We start from the raw sequence: 22,648 nt of genomic DNA on the forward strand, positions 1-22,648 counted from the left end.
GAAAACAAACAGTTTAAATTATAACTTTTTTTTTACAACTATTTTGGAAGAGTACTTAAGGTAAACAATCATTCAACAAAATATTTATTGAGCACCTACAATGAGTCTTGCTCTGTCGCCCAGGCTGGAGTGCAGTGGTGCAGTCTCAGCTCACTGCAACTTCTGCCTCCCGGGTTCAAGCAAATTCTTATGCCTCAGCCTCCTAAAAAGCTGGAATTACGCCCAGCTAATTTTTGTGTTTTTTTGTAGAGATGGGGTTTTGCCACATTGGCCAGGCTGGTCTCAAACTCCTGGCGTCGAGTGATGTGTCTGCCTTGGCCTCCCAAAGTGCTGGAATTATAGGCATGGGCCACCGTGCCCAGCCTGAAAACAGAAACTTTTTAAATGCTTTTTTTTTTTTGGCAAATTACTTCTTCCATGATTAGAGGGACTATCTTCAAACTAGTACAAATATTTCGTAAATAATATCTGACCATTTTCTAACCAATTGAGTAATTTGTTGCACAATAAGCCATCTCACATCTTTCAGCAAGAAATACATTAAATTTGAATAGTAAAGACATTACACAATTAGGCTTAGGACAAAATTAAAATTTCCCTGAAGTATTTCTTTGGGGGAGAGGACACCACACTTCTACTCAAGGAAGAGAAACATTTTTATAGTCCAGAGGTCTTTTATTTTTATCTTTATTTTCTATTTTTTTGAGATGGAGTCTCACTCTGTCACCCAGGCTGGAGTGCAGTGGCACAATCTCTACTCACTGCAAGCTCCACTTCCCGGGTTCACGCCATTCTCCTGCCTCAGCCTCCCAAGTAGCTGAGACTACAGGTGCCCGCCACCACACCCAGCTAACTTTTTGTATTTTTAGTAGAGATGGGGTTTCACCACGTTAGCCAGGATGGTCTCGATCTCCTGACCTCATGATCTGCCCGCCTCGGCCTCCCAAAGTGCTGGGATTACAGGCGTGAGCCACCGTGCCTGGCTATTTTTTTTAAACACTATTATGCATGAATTCACAGAGAAGAGGTTCCAGCAGCTCAGAATTCTTTCCCTTGGTTTTCACACAGTGCGCTTCTCTGGATGGAACAGGCTGGCACTTCAGCTAAATGCAGGTACCTTTCTCTTTGGCTTCCTTCTTTTTCTGATCATTTTCCTTCATGTGTTTCAGGAAGCTATCTCGGCTCTTAGAGTGCTTAATGTGCTCAATATGCACATTAATTCTCTTGGTAAGAATCTTGCCCTTGTTTGTTTACAACAATGCCATTAGCCACGCGTGGTGGCGTGCACCTGTAATCCCAGCCACTCGGGGGCTGAGGCAGGAGAATCGCTTGAACCTGGGAGGCGGAGGTTGCAGTGAGCCGAGATCACACCACTGCACTCCTGCCTGGGCGACAGAGCGAGACTCTGTCTCAAAAAAACAAAAACAAAAACAAAAACAAAAAAACAGCAGTGCCAACAGCCTGCTGGGTAACACTGTAGACTCTTCCAGTTTAGCCATGGTAACACTTGTGGGGCATTCCTTTTTGAACAGTACCCATTCCCTTAATGTCTACAGTATCACCTCTCTTTTAGATTTGCATATACGTGGCCAAAGGAACAACTCCATGTTTTCTAAAAGACCTAGAAAACATCTATCGGGTATCTCTCCTCCTTTCCTTTGGATTAGTCATTTTGGCGAATTACTAGAAGATTGGTAGTTCAGGCCAAAAGGCAATGCTGACTATTCTTTATAAGAATACAAGATAATATATTCCCTCTATCAGTCTTGACAGTATAGTTGTACATTTTCAACTTACATAACATAAAAGCATACTTATTCTAAAAACATAAAAAAAAGTCTTCTTACCTTGAGGCGCCAAATGCTGTACATGTGAAATAAAGCTGTCTAGTTTCAAATGGTATTAGAAAAGGACATTTGCTGGTTAATTGTTCACACCAGTCTGGCAGAGCCCCACTTGCCAGTGCCAATGGTTCCTGCGAATTAACAAATAATAATGTCTTAGTGCTATAAGGCATTCATGCATGCATGCATGCATTCATTCATTCATTTTTTTCTTTGAGACAGAGTCTCACTCTGTTGCCCAGGCTGGTGTGCAGTGGTACGATCTCGGCTCACTGCAGCCTCTGCCTCCTGGGTTCAAGCGATTCTCCTGCCCTAGCCACCCAAGTAGCTGGGATTATAGGCATGTGCCACCATGCCCAGCTGATTTTTGTATTTTTAGTAGAGACTGGGTTTCACCATATTGGCCAGGCTGGTCTCGAACTCCTAGCCTCTAACGATACACTCACCTTGGCCCCCAAAATGCTGGAATTACAGGCATGAGCCACCATACCTGACCCTATAAGGCAATTATTAAAAATTACCAAGTCAATTATAAACCTGTAATTAGGAAATAAATGCAAAGGACCATATAGCTCAAATTACCAATCAGAGGGAAGGGAAAGATGGTGAGAGGTAGAAAAGAAAGTAAAGGGAATATTAGGAAAAGTCCAACAGTAATAGAATGAAGAGTTCAGCTGTCTGATTTTATTACCTCAATCTGCTGTAATATTTTTGTTGTAATTTTTTTGCTAGTGAATTCATCTGGTGGAAAAGTAAACTGAGGCTGTTCATCACCATCTATAAAATTAATTAATAAAATTAATAAAAATATAAACTGACTAGCTTTAAAACTGCTATAGAAATGAAACAAGGCTTCTTACAGACCTTCCTGGGATATTCTTGAATAAGGGTCACTTGCAACTATATACAGAATACGCAGAAGCTGAAGGACATCTTCTACTCCACAAGAGTTCTGTCCATTGCCTGCTTTGGCCTGAGGTTGTTCTTTTGTTAAATTAAGAATATCACTACTTTGAAGAGTAGAAATGGCCCCCTGGTTTAACCCAGACTTTGTTCCATGCTCACAAAAATCCTATAGAAACAATTAGAAAAACTGGCCATTAATCACATTTTCAAGAAAAACAGTGTATCATTGTATCAATACCACTATGAAAGGGTTGGAATTTTTTAAAGTGCCTTCTTTTTAAATAAAAACATAACACAAGACATAAATCAAGGCATTCTAAACCATTAAAATTCCCAAATAAAATATAACCACTCTAAGCCATGGTCAAAGTCTGCATTCAGATCCAATGCTACCAGCCATATTTGAAATTTTAGAATTTGTGCATTAACAGTGTTAATTCAACCTCATTTTTAAAATTATGTCTCAATGAACTGCTGTTCCTTAAGAAGCTTCCAAAGCTGCAAAACAAAGCACGAAGCCATTTGCAATCAAAATAGTGTTTTGATGCCAATATATACCTTATATGCAGCTATGAGCTGAGAACAATTTCTGTTTTTCCTAATACTTTTATTAGTGCCAGTTAATTTCCAGTGGCGCAGGAAAGCAGCGTCTGCATTCTTCTGCAGGTAGGTTATCAAGTCATTCTTTGGTAATTCATCAGTGCCAAGGTACTGCTCCACATGCTCTATAGACCAGCAACCCTACAACAGGAAAAACCAAATGTTGGCCTTTCCCAATTATAAAGTCTATGATATTTCACATGCATTACATGAGGTAGCTTTAAGATCATGCACTTGGTCTAATCTAAAGAATTCCATGTTAGTTATTATTCCCTTCAACGTTCAATTGCAATACTGTGTTAGTTTTACTATCTTTCTTCTTTTAACTAAATAGCCAAGAGTAAGACCAATGTTCTAAAATAACTTACCATTTTTCCATTTTCCTTTTCTTTATCAGAATCCTTCATTTCTCTGTACATGATTCTAAACATGAAGATATTCAAGTTAATTCATATATAATTTGTGATTATTTCCAATAAGGCTTCAATTCTTTTAAAAAAAAGTGAATGTCATTCACTAGATATATGCCTGCACTGAACACTGAACTCAAGGAGGATTCTTTTTTTCTAGATTTTTTGTAGAGATAAGGTTTTGCTATGTTGTCCAGGCTAGTTTCAAACTCCTGGTTTCAAGCAATGCTCCTGCCTTGGCCTCCCAAAGTGCTGGGGTTAAGATGTGTCACGACACCCAGCCTCAAGGAGTATTTTTAAGAAAAAATGTTAATTTGTTAAACATAAGGCAAAGTAGCAGAAACCATATTCCTGAATTATGATTTATAAATTTATCATTATTACAAAGAAAGCATGTATCAAATCTAGAACTTTTAAAGATATGACTGTATCAAGTGTTATGCAGCATTAGGTGATTCGGTGGTTGTGAAACATCACTGAGTGCATTACACAAAACAAAATGGTATAGCGTACTATCTACGTAGGCTATGTGTTATAGCCTATTTTTCCTAGGCCACGAACCTTAACAGCATATCACTGTACTGAATACTATAGGCAACTGTAACACAATGGTATTTGTGTATCTAAACATAAAAAAGGTACAGTAAAAATGTGGTTTTATAATCTTATGGGACCCCTGTCATACATGGTCCATCACTGACTGAAAAGTTGTTACGTAGCACATGGCTGTAACTGTTGTAAAAATACAATGGGATAAGAAACAGGTTCTCTGTGTCTAGATGGAAAGAAGGATAGAAATAACAATGATCAGGAGTGCTTATGTTCAAATAAGGCAGTTGAGATCAATTTTTAAACTGTAATAAAAATTGAAGGGAGGTTTTCCTAGCTCTTGGGAACTTGGGGGAAAAAAACTGAAGGGCGGGAGAATACCGTTATGATTTTCTGTTCTATTTCAAAAGGACCTACATTACTTTAATTGGCCATTACATAAGATTATCAGTGATGTTAAGAGAACATCAGAAAACATACTAATAGAAGTGAAGTTACAGTAAGAATGATGATATAATTTATTATTATTAAATAACAATTACTTTATAGATAACATTTACTGAGCACTTAATATATCCTAGGGGGTATTGAAAACACTTTGCAGGCCAAGCACAGAGGCTCAACACCTGTAATCCCAGCACTTTGGGAGGCTGAGGTGGACGGATCACTTGAGCTCAGAAGTTCGACACCAGCATGGGCAACATGGTAAAAACCCCATCCCTACAAAAAATACAAAAATTAGCTAGGCCTGGTGGTGCACACCTGTAGTCCCAGCTACTCAGGGGACTGAGGTGGGAAAATCACCTGAGCCTGTGGAGTTTGAGGCTGCAGTGAGCCATGATCGCACCACTGCACTCCACTGCACTCCAGCCTGGGCAACAGAGACAGACCTTGTCTCAGAAAAAAAGAAAAGTAAAGAAAACACTTTATACATGTTAATTCATTAATTCCTTAAAACCACTCTCATTTTATAGATTAGGAATGTGAGGCACAAAAATGTTAAATAAATTTACCCTAAGTCATTGATAATTATTTGTACAAAGAAAGGCAGGTGTTAACCCACACACCCCCAAAATCAAGAACAGAAAGAAGATATTTAGTACTCATACACGATCTTAGTCAAAGAATTCAAATGACGCTCTTTTCAACAATTACGTAAGAAGCTAGTATAGACTGTAAATGTCCTTCTACTTCTAAAACTTAATCATTCTACACCAAGAGTCCCAAACACTATTATCTGTTCCTGTAAGCCAACAGAATAAAAACAAAATCTTTTCTGTTCCTATAATCCAAAATAAATGCAATGCTTCTTGGCTCTACACTAGGACATTATCTACCAAAACATTAAGTTAAAATTTCTTACGTGTATGTGGGCTCCCAAATACGCCTAAGTTTATCTGATTTCACATTGCCATTACAGGACAATTGAAGCAATTTTTGTACATAGTAAAAGATGGTTGATCTGAAATTGGTGAGTGGTAATTCAACTTCACGAGTCGTTCCAAGACCTGTTACTTTCAAAGTGAGAGCTAATCGAGGTGACGGAGTACATTCGACTTCTTCCAAGAGCTCTGAATGAGGGGTCCCTAAAAATTTGGAAGATGGGTGAAAAACAATTATACTAAAACAAGCAGTCCAAGAAAGGCCACTACACTAGGCGACAAGGCTACATGAAATCCAAACCTCTCTGCCATACATTAGCTAAAGGATGTCAGCTACTTAAGACTCTCTAGGCCTCGACATTTTTGTTTTCTGTTTCTTTTTTTTTCTTTTTTTGAGATGGAGTCTTGCTCTGTTGCCCAGGCTGGAGTGCAGTGGCGCGATCTCAGCTCACTGCAACCTCCGCCTCCCAGGTTCAAGCAATTCTCCTTCGTCAGCCTCCCGAGTAGCTGGGATTATAGGTGCCCAACACCACATCTGGATAATTTTTGTATTTTTAGTAGAGACGGCAGGTTTCACCATGTTGGCTAGGCTGGTCTCAAACTCCTGATCTCAAGTGATCTGCCCGTCTCAGACTCCTGAAGTGCTGGGATTACTACAGGCATGAGCCACTGCACCCAGCCTGTTTTCTGTTTCTTTTGTAATGGAAATAATTACACCTACGTTACTGTAAGAGTGCTAGAACAGAATATATGTGTATGATAGAGAGCTCTCTCATTTTTACATGAAAATAATACTAACTGTATGAATACTTAGGAAACATTTTAATTTTATAAATGAGGCCAGGAGCGGTGGCTCATGTCTGTAATCCCAACACTTTGGGAGGCCGAGGCGGGTAGATCACTTGAGGTCAGGAGTTGAGACCAGCCTGGGTAACACAGTGAACCCCGTCTCTACCAAAAATGCAAAAATTAGCTGGACATGGTGATGCCCACCTGTAGTCCCAGCTACTCAGGAGGTTGAGGCGGGAGAATCACTTGAACCTGGGAGTGGAGGTTGCAGTGAGCCGAGATCACATCACTGCACTCCAGCCTGGGTGACAGAACGAGACTCCATCTCAAAAAAAAATTTTTTTTATAAATGAGAAAATTAAAAGTATCCATACTCAGAGAAAACCACATACTCTGGGCCAATGACGTGTCAACCTTTTATCACACTGAATAATTGCATCATGAGGTAAACACATATACACACACACATATAATTAGTTTCATAATGTATTTGGAGAATGCTCTCATTTTTTATTAGCTCATGAATGTTTTCTTCATTATCATGATCGTCTTCTAAAATATTATTTCTTTCACTGCACAATATCCCACTGTACCTAAACAGAGGCATATCCCCGTTACTGGACATAATTAAGGTCATTTCCAATTTTTTGAAAATATAAATACTTCTACAGTCACCTATGTGTACAAAACGGGGTACAGAGCTAATATTTAAAATTACCAATGGCAACAACACTTTCTCAGAAGATACAAAATATACTGGCAGACAGCTCTACAAAAAGTTTGTGCCTATTTATACTCTCTAGAATGTGTTTTCCTTTTTTATAATTCATTTTTTTTCTCTGAGATCCAAAGAAACAAGATTTTCCTTTTTGAAGGGACCTTAGAACACCTTGATTCAGTCTATCTATCCTCCCCAAAGAACATTTATACAACCAAGTATACTTACTTTCATATTTAATACAGGTGTCTTTTTTTGTTTGAGACAGAGTCTCACTCTGTCACCCAGGCTGGAGTGCAGTGGTGTGATCTTGGCTCATTGCAACCTCTGCCTCCCGGGTTCAAGCAATTCCTCCTGCCTCAGCCTCCTGAGTAGCTGGGATTACAGGCGCGCACCACCAAGCCTGGCTAATTTTTGTATTTTTAAGTAGAGACGGGATTTCACCATGTTGGTCAGGCTGGTCTTGAACTCCTGACCTTGTGATCCACTCGCCTCAGTCTCCCAAAGTGCTGGGATTACAGGCGTGAGCCACCGTGCCCAGCCTAATACTATCAGGCTAAAAAATACACTCCTCACTTAATCAACAATTTAAATCTTTGTTAAGGATAATTTACTGATTATAATAGCTGACATTTATTGAGACACACATCAGGCAGCATGCTAAGCACTTCACATACCTTACTTCATTTAAGCTTTTTAACTACCTTGTCAAACAGGGACCTTTATTCTCTCATGTAAGAGATGAAGAAATTCAAGCTTGGATAGTTTTGGTGACTTGCCCAATGTATCAGTTTCCTACTGCTGCTATAAAATATTACCACAAATTGGGTGGTTTAAAATAACACAAACTTGCCAGGCACAGTGGCTCACGCCTGTAATCCCAGCACTTTGGGAGGCCAAGGTGGGTAGATCACTTGAGGTCAGGAGTTCGAGACCAGCCTGGCCAACGTGGTGAAACCCCGTCTCTACTAAAAATACAAAAATGAGCTGGGCATGGTGGTGCATGCCTGTAATCTCAGCTACTCAGGAGGCGGAGGCAGGAGAATTGTTTGAACCTGGGAGGTGGAGGGTGCAGTGAGCCGAGGCTGTGCCACTGCACTCCAGCCTGGGTGACAAAACAAGACTCCATCTCAAGGAAAAAAAAAAAAAAAAAAAAAACTACCACAAATTTATTATCTCATAGTTCTAGAGGTCAAATGCCTAAAATGGATTTGCAGGGCTTCATTCTTTCTAGAGGCTCTAGAGAAGAATCTGTTTCCTTGCCTTTTCTAGCATCTAGGAGCTGCCCACATTCCTTGGCTCATTGCTCGTCGTCACTCTGACTCCTGTTTCCTTAGTCACATGTTCTTCTCTGACTCCTGCCTCTTGTGATTACACTGTGTCCACTTGGATGATCCAGGATTATCTCCCCTTCTCAAGATCCCTAATTACATCTCCAAAGTCTCTTTGGTCTGCTTTGATAATATATCATAAGTTCCAGAGGTTAGAACCTGAATGATTTTGGGGAGCAATTAGTATGCCTACCACAATCTAAAATAGAGTTTTGTAAGGGATAAGGTTGTCACCCAGGCCAACTGACTCTAGAGGGCATGACTGTAACCACTGGATAGCCTTTCAAAACTGAGAGGAATAAATCCTTAGAAATTTTGATCCAGTAGAAAATACAGTAAAAATTTCCCACCTTTAAATGGGACTTTGCCTTAAAAATTGCACAAATACAAAACACATGTTGGTTTTTAAAATTTGAAATAATTTGTAATTTGCTCCTTTAAAAAAACCTTTACTTTTTAAAGAATTTGTGGCTGACTAAAAAAATTTTTTATAACCTACATACATAAAACTAAAAAAAAATTTTTAATAACGTGCATACAAAAGCACCACCTTACTTTTCATATCTGATTTAGTATGTATTAAAATTAAATCACAAAACCAAAACATTCTGTACCTGGGGGTGGTATTTCTAGATCAGTTGTCTGCTGGACATTAGTACGACCAGGTCTAGGATCAAAAGCAGGAACCAACGCAGAAAACTGTCTCTTTAGCACATAATCATCATCCCATGTTCTCCGGCGTCCTCCTTTAGTTTCGTACTCTTCTTCTTCCTATCAAAATAAAATTTCACACACAAACATAATAAGATGCAAAATTTCATTGTTGCAAAAGCAATGTGTTATTTAGAACTACTGCATTTCCTTAGCCATATTTCTTAAACCCAAAATGAGCTAACCTAAACATGTATAGATACATACATTTCTTCATCATTTCAGTTTACCCAAAGTAAGTTGCATCAGTGATGGTTATACAAATCTACACATTTCACCAAATGATAACCATTCATGGCCAGACGTGGTGGCTGAAGCCTGTAATCCCAGCACTTTGGGAGGCTGAGGCAGGCGAATCACAAGGTCAGGAGTTTGAGACCAGCCTGGCCAACATGGTGAAACCCCATCTCTACTAAAAATACAAAAAATTAGCTGGGCATAGTGGCGGGCGCCTGTAATCCCAGCTACTCGGGAGGCTGAGGCAGGAGAATCGCTTGAACCTGGGAGGCGGAGGTTGCAGTGAGCCAAGATCGTGCCACTACACTCTGTACTCCACCCCGGGAGACAGAGTGAGACTCTGTCTCAAAAAAAATAAAAAGATAACCATTCACAAACATCCTCAATTTCCTGGCTTTGTTACTATACTAAAATTAGGTAATATGAAACTAGCCAATGGCAAAAATTAGGTAAAGGGCACATAAGACCTCTCTGGAGTATTTTTACAACCTCCTATGAACCTATAATTATTTTAAAATAAGTTGGTTTTTAAAATGTAAATTACATTTTGTACTGAATTACTTACATACCAAATAAAATGCTGGGGAGTTGCTTTAAATTACTATGAGGCAGACAGCATGTAAGTACACACGTGCACATCCACAGTTTGGTTTAAACACTTAACTGAAACAAACTGACATTTGACAGCTCTGGTTCCAGAATGTTTGGGTTTGCATCCTGGAACCAAAACTACTATTACATGTATGACTTTTAGCAATTACTTCATCTGAAAATTAGGGCTAACAATAACCCTAAAAAGGTTGTTTTGTTGGAAAGAATTAGTTAATATACATAAAGTATTAAGAACTATGCTGGCAAGGCACAGTGGCTCATGCCAAGGCAGGCAGATTGCTTGAGCCCAAGAGTTCAAGAACAGCCTGGGCAATGAAGGGAAATCCTGTCTCAAAAACAAAAACAACTCTAGCACTTAGTTAGTGATCATTAAGCGTTAGCTATTAATAAACTACTACTACTGCATCTATTACCACTTCTACTACTACTAAAACTACGAATCTTAGATACCATATATTAACCATTTTAATGTATGTTTACTATTACCCAAAGCAACATAAAGGGGTTTCAAGCATTAAACTCCTGCATGCATTATGTCACAGCAATCATGGATTCTATATAGAATATGAAACCCAACCAGTAGGGGAAGTTTCTTTGTGTAACTGTTTGGTAGCTCCCTCCTCTCACACCTTCCACACTGCACATTTTTGTAGGCATTTAGGTTGGTGCTTTACTATAAAAGGGAAAAATATACATATGGTAGGGAAGATAAACATGAAGATATTACCTGCTCCCCAATAGGTCGGCTCCCTGCTCCAGCAGGTACCTGTGGTAGCTGCGAGGTAACAGCATGATGCGTTACATCAGAGCGGGAGCCAGCTCGACGTTGCAGGGATGGGCGTCTCAGAATCTAAAATAAAACAATCCCAAGAGATACATGTCTAATTATTTGACCCATATATGCCCCCTTTCAGCCATGACCTGAATATATTAACCCCTATTAACAAAAGTGTCACTGAAAACTTTTTCATTAGCCAACTTCAGAAAAGTTATGAGTTCAATGTTTTAAATTCATCATGCATTTTATACTAACCTCCTTCATAAGAAGTATTGTGTTTTCTTAGCAACCATATACTAAAAGCATTTTTTAAATTTCTTTACTCCATTAAAACTCAACTTATCAATTTTTTTGAAATCTAGTAACATTTTATAAAGAGAAATTTTAAATTTACAGTTAGTTACAATAAAGGGTATTTTTTAGGCACAATTTTCAGTTAGAAGACAATCCTAGTGGTTAAATATTGAGAGTTCTGGATCACATTGCCTATGCTTGGGTCCTCACTCTTCCACTTAACTCTGATGATAAGGGCAAATTTTTTTTTTTTTATGCCTCTACTTCATTCCTTCATGTGACAACTAATGAAAAAACAGATGGACCCTGCTTGCAAAACCATAGGTACTAAAAAACAAACTCCAGGGCCACTTCAGCCTCTTGAGTAGCTGGGATTACAAGCACAAGCCACTGCACTGGGTAAGTTCATACACTGTGTGTGTGCTTGGGTGTGTGTGTGTCAGGGTCTCATTCTGTGGCTCAGGCTGGAATGCAGTGATGCAATTATAGCTAACTGCAGCACGAGCCACTGCACTGGCTAAGTTCATACACACACACGTGTGTGTGTGTGTGTGTGATTCTGTGGCTCAGGCTGGAGTGCAGTGACACAATTATAGCTCACTGCAGCATGAGCCACTGCACTGGCTAAGTTCGTGTGTGTGCGTGTGTGTGTGTGTGTGTGTGTGATTCTGTGGCTCAGGTTGGAGTGCAGTGATGCAATTATAGCTCATGGCAGCACGAGCCATTGCACTAAGTTCATACACGTGTGTACGTGTGTGTGTGTTTGTGTCATTCTGTGGCTCAGGCTGGAGTGCAGTGACGCAATTATAGCTCACTGCAGCCTGCAACTCCTGGACCCAAGTGATTTTTTACCTCAGCCTCCCAAGTAGCCAGGACTATAAGTGTCAAAGTGTGAGACTACAGGCATGAGCCCTATACCCAGCCTAATTTCACACCCTTTTAAGCCTGTTAAAACATCATGTGACATTCTATAATTTTTCAAATATAAGCAACTTATTTTCTTTAAGTGGAGAATCATAAATGCTCAGATTAAAACAGCTTTTCTTAATTAACTACATTTTTTATACTGGTGCCACATTGCCTTGCTTCGAAGTTTGATTATGACTTAGCTTTTCCTTTCTTCATTTCAATTATTAACATCCTATCTTTGTAAAGAGAATGGGGTACTCTCTCTACCATAACCTCCTCGTATTCTTGGTCCTCCTGATTGTCATCTTCATTCTCATCATCTTCTTCATCTGGCTCAGGTAAGTCCTCATCATCATCGAGCTCAGCCAATAGAGTACTGGCACGGCAGCTATCAAGGAAATCTTGAAAACAAAACCCACAACCTTATGTCAACACAATTAAGAAAGCATAACAAAGGAACTTTGCATTTTAGGTTTTTACAAAACAAAAGTAAAATTCAAAAGGGACAACTGTTGCGTTCTGCCACCACATACAAGATGAGCACAGACACAAGCATGACAAAAACAAGTGATAAAGGACAACCATAAACTAAACCTGAATTACAAAATCATAATATAAAAGGATAACCATGTGGGGCTATTTAAAAAACAATAACCAAAAAAACAAACCTTTACAACATGTAAAAGATCTTAATAAATCAGAAAACAGCTTATGCAATGAATTTATAACACTTTGGTGTAATCATCATCATTTTGCTACACACACGTTTAATAAGCAGAAAGAGAAATATAATGACTTTCTTAAAACTATGGAACATCATATCAAATTCTTGCTATGAATTAGGAGAGGCTATATTCTCATAAAAATGAAGAAAACATGAAAATGGGCTATACACAAAATAGCACCTTAAAAATGTATCTTCACATAAACTTTGTGACAGAAATTAAGTCAATCAGTGAAAAACGGGGCTTAGATATGTGACCTGGTAGGTTACTTAAAAACAATGACTACTTAAGATAATGCCTATTTACTATGGAATAATGTATGTGGCATCTTTCATGTTATCCATATTATCTAGCACATAAGGAAGTTCAAAACAACTTGAATCATTTTTATCTCCTTCCTTCTTATAATCTCTTGCCTTCGATGGAGACTGGGTCAAATTACATTGTCCTGCATAAATGAAGATGCTGACAAACTGTTCTTCATAAAAACTGAAAAAAAGAGGACTAAAGGGATTATAACAGAAGTTTTTACTGGATCTGGAAAAAATAGTAAAATATAATATCAGAATTGCACAAAGGATAAAAAACAAAATACTTTATATTCCTGAAGAACATCCAGAAGACAATTTATAATTGCTCAGAAACTTACACCTGCAGACCACTGAACCAAATGGTTTTTAGTCCAATAATTACACAGGACTAAATATTCAGTGCCTTTTACTGGATGGCCAGTAGAAGAGGCCTGCCATTATATTTCATTAGTTTCTAAGGGTCCACATTTTTTTGCTGTTATCAACTTTCTCAGGTTGAAAGGTCTACATTTTTAAAACATTGTAATGCTTTGAAATCGGAATGTATCTTACAAACAATGGCAAGTCAGAATTAAATTGCAACATTTTTAACCTTAGTAACAGAAAAAAAATGGTGTGTCTTAACAATCAACAGCATCTTAAATTTGATAAAATATGTTACCCTTTAACACTTGTAAGGAGCCACCTGCAATTTAGGAACTGGTTGTGATTAACATGATGTGGTGGTACACAAAATAAACCAGTTCCACTTTGATTTGTCTTTTAAGGAACATAATCTAACTTCATATATTGAAATTCTATCTCCGGTATGTTACAACTGACTGATGTCCCTTTTTTTTTCTCACCTTCCCTTTTTTACCAGCATTAAAAAGCTCTGTATTTCACAGATTTGACCACATCATAGAATAAAATGTCTCTCAAAACACAACATGGTATAGTATTCGTGCCTGTGGTAAGAGAAAAACCACAAAACACAGTAAAAGCTTGCACAGCATACACAAATGGTATAAACTGATGTTACTCTGATCCTTCACCCCAGCAGTCTTAAAGTGTCTACCAGCTTTAAGAATATAAAAAAGAAAATCTTCTATCATATGTTCTCACTTATAAGTAGGAGCTAAACCTTGGGTACACATGGACATCAAGATGGGAACAGTAGACACTAGCAACTCCAAAAGGAGTGCAAGAGTGGGCAAGGGCTGAAAACTTCCTATTGGGTACTATGTTCACCATTTGAGTGATAAGATCAATAGAAGTCCAAATCTCAGCATCACACAATATACCCCTGTGACAAACCTGCACATATATCCCCTGAATCTAAAATAAAAATTATATTAATTTTTTTCATCATCTAACAATAATTTTTTTTTTTTTTTGAGATGGAGTCTCGCTCTGTCACCCAGGCTGGAGTGCAATGGCACAATCTTGGCTCACTGTAACCTACACCTCCCGGGTTAAAGAGATTCTCCTGCCTCAGCCTCCTGAGTAGCTGGGACTACAGGGATCCGCCACCACACCCGGCTAGTTTTTGTATTTTTTAGTAGAGACAGGTTTCGCCATATTGGCCAGGCTAGTCTCGAACTCCTGACCTTGTGATCTGCCCACCTTGGCCTCCCAAAATGCTGGGATTATAGGCGTGAGCCACTGTGCCCGGCCAACAATAAATTTTTTTAAGGCTAGTCAAACCTAACAACAAAATTTAAAAGTCAATCAGTAGTTCTAACTTTTTTTTTTTTTTTTTGAGACAGAGTCTTGCCCTGTTGCCCAGGCTGGAATGCAAATGGCACAATCTTGGCTCAATGCAACCTCCGCCTCCCAGGTTCAAAAGATTCTGGTGCCTTAGCCTCCTATGCAGTTAGGACTGCAGGAGTGGGCCACCGCACCTGGCTAATTTTTTGTACTTTAGTAAAGAGGGTTTTACCATGTTGCCCAGGCTGGTCTCACACTCCTGACCTCAGGCAATCTGCCCGCTTCAGCCTCTCAAAGAGCTAGGATTACAGGCGTGAGCCACAGCGCCCGGCCAGTTCACTCTTTCCTACCCACAGTCATCTTCAACTTCCCATGACCAAGAACTAATGCTTGAAGTTAACATAATAACAAATCAGTAGAGAGGGGCACAGGGCCACCATGAGAAATAATAAATCAGAAAACAGCTTATGCAATGAATTTATAACACTTTGGTGTAATCATCATCATTTTGCTACACACACGTTTAATAAGCAGAAACAGAAATATAATGACTTTCTTAAAACTATGGAACATCATATCAAATTCTTGCTATGAATTAGGAGAGGCTATATTCTCACAAAAATGAAGAAAACATGAAAATGGGCTATACACAAAATAGCACCTTAAAAATGTATCTTCACATAAACTTTGTCTTCAAAATTACTCCCAATTTTTTTTTTTTTAAAGAAAAACAGGCAGTATGATCAAGGATATATGGTAAAGGGTATTCCAAAACAATTGGGATGGAGTGCAATGTTTTTGGAAAGCAATTCAATAATTATTACTTTAGGCATTTATCCTAAGGAAGTATATTAAAATACAGTTCAAGAAAGCTCATTCATAATGATGTTTATGGTAATGGAAAAGTTCTAACTTAAATATACAAAATTGATAATAATATTAAATGATGATCATACAGTGAAATATTTGGCAGTCATTTCAAATGTTATAGAAACCCATGCAACACATGTGAAAATATTTTCACAATGTATTGAGTGAAAACAGCTGGCGGAAAAGGATATAATCCTTTTACGTTAAAAAAACAAAAACGTACATCAAATGATGTACATCAAATGATTAACACTGGTTGTCTGGTAGGTGGGGACTAGATGATTTTAATTTTCTTCTAGTTTCTATACAGAGCATTACTTTTCTAATAAGATGAAATAAAAGAAATAGAAACACAGATTCTATCTTAACTGAATCAAATACATCCCTTTGATTATAGCATGGAAGCCATAAGGGCTGTTACTGAACTTTCCAAATAAAATTTAATTTGCAAGAATCATGCGTTACCTAACTAAGGAATTACTTCCAAAAGACTGCGATAACAGCATACAAGGAATATCATTTTACAAAGCTTATGAATCTATTACACTTCTTCTCTTAGTGATAAGAGTGTCAAATAGCTTTATGGTTCTTCCATTAAAACTTCTTTTGTGACAAAATACAAAAAAAAATGACATATAAAGTTCCTAGATCTACTTCGTGTATAATCAGATAATTGCAATTTAAAAAAAAATATTTTTTCAGAGATAGGGTCTAGCCCTGTCACTGAGGTTGGAGTGCAGTGGCATGATCACAGCTCACTGGGGCCTTGAACTTCAGGGCTCAAGTAACCCTCTCACCTCAGCCTTCTCAGTAGCATGACATCACACCTGGCTAATTTTGGGGATGTAGGGGTGGTAAAGATGGGGGTCTATGTTGCCCAGACTGGTCTTGAGTTCCTGACCCTCAGGTGATCCTCCCACCTTGGTGTCCCAAAGTGCTGGGATTATAGGCGCAAGCCACCACTTCTGACCAGATAATTTTTTTTTTTTTTTTTTTTTTTGAGACGGAGTCTTGCTTTGTCGCCCAGGCTGAGGTGCAGTGGTGCAACCTCGGCTCACTGCAACCCCCACCTCCCGGGTTCAAGCGATTCTCCTGCCTCAGCCTTCCCAGTAGCTGGGATTACAGGCAACTGCCACCACGCCCAGCTAATTTTTTTTGTATTTTTAGTAGGGACAGAGTTTCACCATGTTGGCCAGGCTGGTTTTGAACTCCTGACCTCAAGTGATCCGCCCGCCTTGGCCTCCCAAAGTGCTAGGATTATAGGTGTGAACCACCGCACCTGGCCCCAGATAATTTTTTAATAGTCTCTCATATTACTGAGTTTTTTCATATTATATATAAAGATTCTGTATTTGTTTGTTGTTTTCCGTTTTTTTTTTTGAGAAGTAGTTTCGCTCTTGTTGCCCAGGCTGGAGTGCAATGGCGCGATCTCTGCTCACTGTAACCTCCGCCTCCTGGGCTCAAGCGATTCTTCTGCCTCAGCCTCCTGAGTAGCTGGGATTACAGGTGTGTGCCACCACTCCTGGATAATTTTCTTTTGTATTTTTAGTAGAAATGGGGTTTTACCATGTTGGTCAGGCTGGTCTCGAACTCCTGACCTCAACTGATCCACCTGCCTCGGCCTCCCAAAGTGCTGGGATTACAGGTGTGAGAGCTACTGTGCCTGGCCCAAAGATTTCATATTTATAAGAAGAGAGAATAATTCTCTTTAAACAAAAGTTTAAAATATCGGGAGAAAACATAATAAAAGCATCATTATGAAAGTATCTAAATACTTTCATTTTAAATTACAACTTACCATATAAGGAATATTCTGCTTCCTGACCTGTGTCACTCTCACTGGAAGTTGATGTGAGGCTGGTGGTTAAAGTGTTACTTAAAGATTGACCAACTGATAAAACTGTTGTTGCTGTAGCTACATTGCTGCTGCTAGTAACACTGGATGTTGACATAGTCACTGTTGATGTAGTACCAGGTGTGGTCAAATTAGGGAAACTCTGAGCACCCATAAGAGGAGAAGCTAAAGACAAAAATGAAGCAAATCAGTACAAATAGGTGAGATTGTAGAAACCTCAGAAAAACCAAGTTTTTTATTTTTTAAAGAGTGAGGTCATAAAACACACTAATAATAAAATGGTTCCTGAAAAGCATCAACTTTGGGAACCCAACTGAAATCCAACTAAAAATTCTTTTTATAGCACTATTATATAATTACTTTGACCTGTTAGCAGCTTAAATTGGAATTTAACTTTCAGAAGCTAAGATCAATGTAGAGTCTAAACAAAAGCTATACTTATATGATGCTTTGGTTTCACTGCACTATGATAATATTTAATAGTCATCTATTTCCTCATGCAACTTTGCTTAATGATGTATCATAAAGGAGTGAAAATCAGAAGTACTGTTTTATGCTTCTAGAATAAGAGGTTCTTTATCACACCTAGTCTGAATTCTGCAAATATTATGATTCTAGAGAACTTCATATTCCTGAAGTGCTAAATTTGATGTAGCTTTATCTAACATGGTTAATGATCTAGTTAAAAACTGCAGCCAGAACAAGAGACCCTATTTTGCATCCCTCCAAGTGGAAAAAGCATCGGATTCCAGAAGGAAAAGCTCACTTACTTGCTGTGCTCATCACATTCCTCCCCAAAGTATTAGTGTTGTTATCACTGCTGCTTCGGCTTAGATTCATGTTGTTCGTGGCATTAGTCCGTGCTATGTTTGCCACTCTCCTTACAAAACTCTCCAAGCTAGATGTTTCTCTTGAGGACAGGTTAGGTACACTTGCACTAGAGCTCATAGGGGCCCCAGCAGCCAACAAAGAACTCACTGACAGTCTGTTACTTGCTGAAGAGCTAAGAGGTCGTTGTGAAGCTGCTTCTTTATTAGTTAATTCAGATACTGAACTAACATCAGGAGAACTAACACTGACAATTCCCATGGATATTGCACTAGACTCCCCAGGAGTACGAACAGAACTATCAGGGCCTAACTTCCTTTCAGCATTTTCACTTCCCGTTTCCGCTGTTAAGGTGCTGGTGCTTGCACTGGAAGATGACCCTACTTCTGTTTGAGGGACGTTTTCAGCAGATGAAAGAACAACAATTGGTTCATGGACATCAGCTCCTGAAACTATACTGTGTTCCATTACAATTTCTGATCTCCGTTCCGTTTTGGTCGAACCCAAGCTGATGTCGCTGCTACTGGCCACGCTACACACAGAACTGCTGCTTCCTTTTCTACTTGAGGAGCCTGCAGCAGCAGATGTCTTGTCTGGACAGTTGTTTTTCACCAAGCTGCTCCATGATTGCGTTGTGCCTGAAACAGTGGATGAAACAGGTTTGGGTGATGCCACTGTATCAGGGTCGTACCCTGGTGCAAGCTTGAGGTCAAATTTTCCTTCTGCGCCCATACGGTAAGAGTTTGAGCCACCAGCATCCCAGGTGACATCAATCCAGCCTGGAAAGGGACAGGAGTTTGTGAGACCCAGCAGAAAGCAGATAGGAGCGTGTCAGACAGTAGCTCCACAATATGGGATCAGCTTTTCATCAGTGCTGTCCTTTTCTGAATTTCTATAGTCAATCAAGATCTGCCAACTAAAATATATGTAAATTTTTGGACTCAATTATTTGACGATATGACTAGCTATCTGAAAGTCTGTATTATTTAACTCTCATGATACAAATATTTTAAGGACAAGAAATATGTACTCTATACAAGGTTTCCAGGAAATGTTTAAAATTCTTCCTTCTATTTCCCTTATTTCTGAACTATTCAGTCTATGACATTTAAAAGCAATGTAAGGGTCATGTTTAAATCTACTGGGTTATATTTCATTTTTAAAATTATTTGATTTTTAGAGATGAGGTCTTGCGTTGCCCATGCTAATCTTGAACTCCTGGGCTTAAACGATCCTCCCACCTCAGCCTCTGGAGTAGCTGGGATTATAGATGTGAGCCACTGCACCTGGCTTGGTTACTTCTTAAATGGAAGAACTGTTTAAGGAATTTTAAAAGATTGATATACATGGTAAAATACTGCCACTTCAGCAAGTAAACAGAATCTAGGTAAAAGTTTTAAAATTGCTAAATATACTTATGTGTAGTCAAATTTTTTTTCTACAAAAACATGCCAGCTTACCATTAATTTCTTACAATTTGGGCTAACCTCTCAAAATATTCATATATTGCCATAGAAATTTTAGTCACTAGCTCAAATAAAACACTAAAGTCAGCATTTCGGTTGTGTTCTCAAAGTTCAGTGGTTCCTTGGTTCTCTTATATTAAATAATTAAGTTCAATAAATTTGAATAAACACAGAAAATTCTAAAAAAAAATTTAAAGAGCATACTGAACTCTTTTATTAGAACTATCTGCTAAAGCTAATAACATGTACAGAATTAATGAGCATAATGATATTCAATCTATGTATTTACTTGTAGTAGAAAAATGATATTCTTTTTTTAAAAAGGTAATTAACTTTCAAAAGCAAAAAAAAATTGTCTATTAAAAGCAAATTAATAGAAATTTTACAATCTTATTTTAGTGTTATAAGCTAACTATTTCAGGGAAAAACATAAGACATAAAAAACATTTTTTTAGAAGTATAACAAGCCTTTATAAAGTTCTTACCCATACATAAAAGGGGCCCAAGATCACATACACACCCATCCACACACCCAGATGCTCACCCACACTTACACCAAGTTCATATGTTTATGATAGCACTCAGAGGGAAATAATATTGAATTACCTGTGGGGATTATCTGCATATGTGTTCTTTGAAAGGAAAAGTGACTGCCCCAAATCTACATAAGTAGCTTAGATGAGATTTTTCAATTGCCTCTATTTTTTTCTGTATGCTGAAATAATCTCTGAAGAACCAACATTTAACTATCTCTTCTGCTACACAGAAATGTGTGAGAAAAGGAAAAGTTTCAAAAACATAGCCCAATCTCAAATAAAAGTAACTTTTGTATTATATTAATTGGCCCAAAAAACATACTCTCTCAACTCCTTCTACACCCAAAAGATAAACCAAAAAAAAAAAAATAGAGTCAGTAATGACTATCCATCATTAGAAATGGTTGGTTTAAGTATTTGAAAGCTAAGAACCCTCTCTGACATAGAGACTCAAAGGCATAACCTGATGGGAATGGCCATGTTGATTAGGCAAAACTAAATTTCTACATTTGTCAGATTAGCAAAAATAGGCCTTTCTTGAACGCTAAACTCTGAAATTTCTAGGCTAGGTGATTTTTTTTTTCCCATCTGTGGCAGCTAAAATGAACAAACAAACAAAAAACACTCAAAATATTCAGATGTACATGTTAGCACTCTCTCATAGGGAGGTGCCATACCTCACGGTTCAAATATATTTTATAGATCAGTAATATTATTATACTGACATGTAATTGCAACTTACTATGCAGCAAAAATGAATCGAGAAGAAAAATAACCTACAGTGTCTATTTACCTTTGTATAGGCAATTGCTTAAGTTACTCTGCGTTTAACATTTGTACTTCAATAAAATGCTTATGTATGTATAGGAATGTCACAGTGCAAGATGCTGCTAGTACAGGCACAAACTATTAAAATTATTTTTTGAAGACTGGTGGTTGTATTAAAACTGTTGTGCCATTGTATCTTGGGAAAAAAAAAAAGATTCTAATTTCCCTATGCAATTGCTTCAGTTGACTCCATCCTGAGAAAAAAGAACTGCATTCACACATCTCTAACTAGCCTCTTCTTATCAAGTCACACACATCAAGGCCAAAACAATTACAGGAAATAGAATAACAACTTTTTAATAAGTATCATCAAGATGCCTAAAAAGAAAACTTCAAATTTTCTGAGTTGAATGGCACTACTATTCAACTCAGTATAACAATAATAGTTGATATCTCAACTATTACTGGTATTTATGAATTTTAGGTCGCTGTAAACCTGTTTTGATTACAATGATTTGCAATTAGGGCATGATACTACATAAATACATTTGGCAGTAAAATAATTCAAGGAATAGAATCTTAAAAGCAATATAGTCAAAGGGTTTATTTGAATAAATAAATGTCTTTACCACATAAAACATCAAATTAAATGTCAGTCATTCTTGTAAGTACCGTCACATTTATTCTAGCTCTTTAAATATGTGGTGTAAGTTGCCGCGTGCGGTGGCTCACGCCTGTAATCCCAGCTCTTTGGGAGGCCAAGGTGGGTGGATCACCTGAGGTCGGGAGTTCAAGACCAGCCTGACCAACATGGAGAAACCCCGTCTCTACTAAAAATACAAAATTAGCCAGGCATGGTGGCCCATGCCTGTAATCCTAGCTAGTCAGGAGGCTGAGACAGTAGAATCGCTTGAACCTGGGAAGCAGAGGTTGCAGTGAGCTGATATTGCGCCATTGCACTCCAGCCTGGGCAACAAGAGCGAGACTCTGTCACACACACACACACAAAATACATATATATACACACACATATATGTGGATATATATATGTGGTGTAAGTTGAGAATATAAACATTTTTACTTTTTTTAATGCCAAAAACTGATACAAAATTGATGAAAACAAACCCACTGCTGTTTAGGCAAATTATCTGCTAATAAGTCAGCCTTATAGTTTGAAGAAAATAATTAGCCACTATAATTGCTTTAAAGTTAATAGCAATTTATTAAGTGGATGACTTTGCTAAACTGTGCAGCATCAAAGAAACTTGATTCACACAGCAAGATTTAGAAAACATGATAAACTCCTCCCCAAAAAGCAGGTAGGCTAAGAAACACTTTGAAATAATAATAATCTACTAACAGATAAAGAGACAATGTTTCTTGTTCCATGCATTATTAAAAAATAGTAAAAATGTTAATCCTTTTTCTTCTATATGATTTATGATACCATAAAAATTATGGTGTGAGACTAACAAGATAAAGAAAAACATAAGAAATTAAAATAAAACTCACAGTAAGCTTGAAAATAAA

The 22,648-nt window shown here is 38.0% G+C and overlaps 1 protein-coding gene across 6 annotated transcripts in view; it reads right to left on the reverse strand.

The window, feature by feature from the left end:
- HECTD1 (HECT domain E3 ubiquitin protein ligase 1) overlaps window positions 1–22,648 on the reverse strand; it is a 106,031-nt gene that overhangs the window by 10,448 nt on the left and 72,935 nt on the right. The window contains exons 24-34 of one of the 6 annotated variants that reach the window (XM_055097449.2): window positions 18,291–18,986; window positions 17,464–17,685; window positions 12,344–12,471; window positions 10,817–10,939; window positions 9,144–9,300; window positions 5,673–5,895; window positions 3,719–3,773; window positions 3,309–3,491; window positions 2,709–2,916; window positions 2,536–2,621; window positions 1,848–1,975 (exon numbers count right to left, since the gene is read on the reverse strand). In XM_055097449.2, coding sequence (XP_054953424.1) covers window positions 1,848–1,975; window positions 2,536–2,621; window positions 2,709–2,916; window positions 3,309–3,491; window positions 3,719–3,773; window positions 5,673–5,895; window positions 9,144–9,300; window positions 10,817–10,939; window positions 12,344–12,471; window positions 17,464–17,685; window positions 18,291–18,986 — 2,209 coding nt within the window. Of the gene's footprint in view, window positions 1–1,847; window positions 1,976–2,535; window positions 2,622–2,708; window positions 2,917–3,308; window positions 3,492–3,718; window positions 3,774–5,672; window positions 5,896–9,143; window positions 9,301–10,816; window positions 10,940–12,337; window positions 12,472–17,463; window positions 17,686–18,290; window positions 19,128–22,648 lie in introns of all 6 variants that reach the window. The other 5 variants (XM_008974694.4, XM_008974693.4, XM_003821207.5 and 2 more) reach the window with 5 other exon arrangements.

This window comes from Pan paniscus, chromosome 15 (genome assembly GCF_029289425.2).
Source record: "Pan paniscus chromosome 15, NHGRI_mPanPan1-v2.0_pri, whole genome shotgun sequence".
In the NCBI taxonomy this organism is placed as follows: domain Eukaryota; kingdom Metazoa; phylum Chordata; class Mammalia; order Primates; family Hominidae; genus Pan; species Pan paniscus.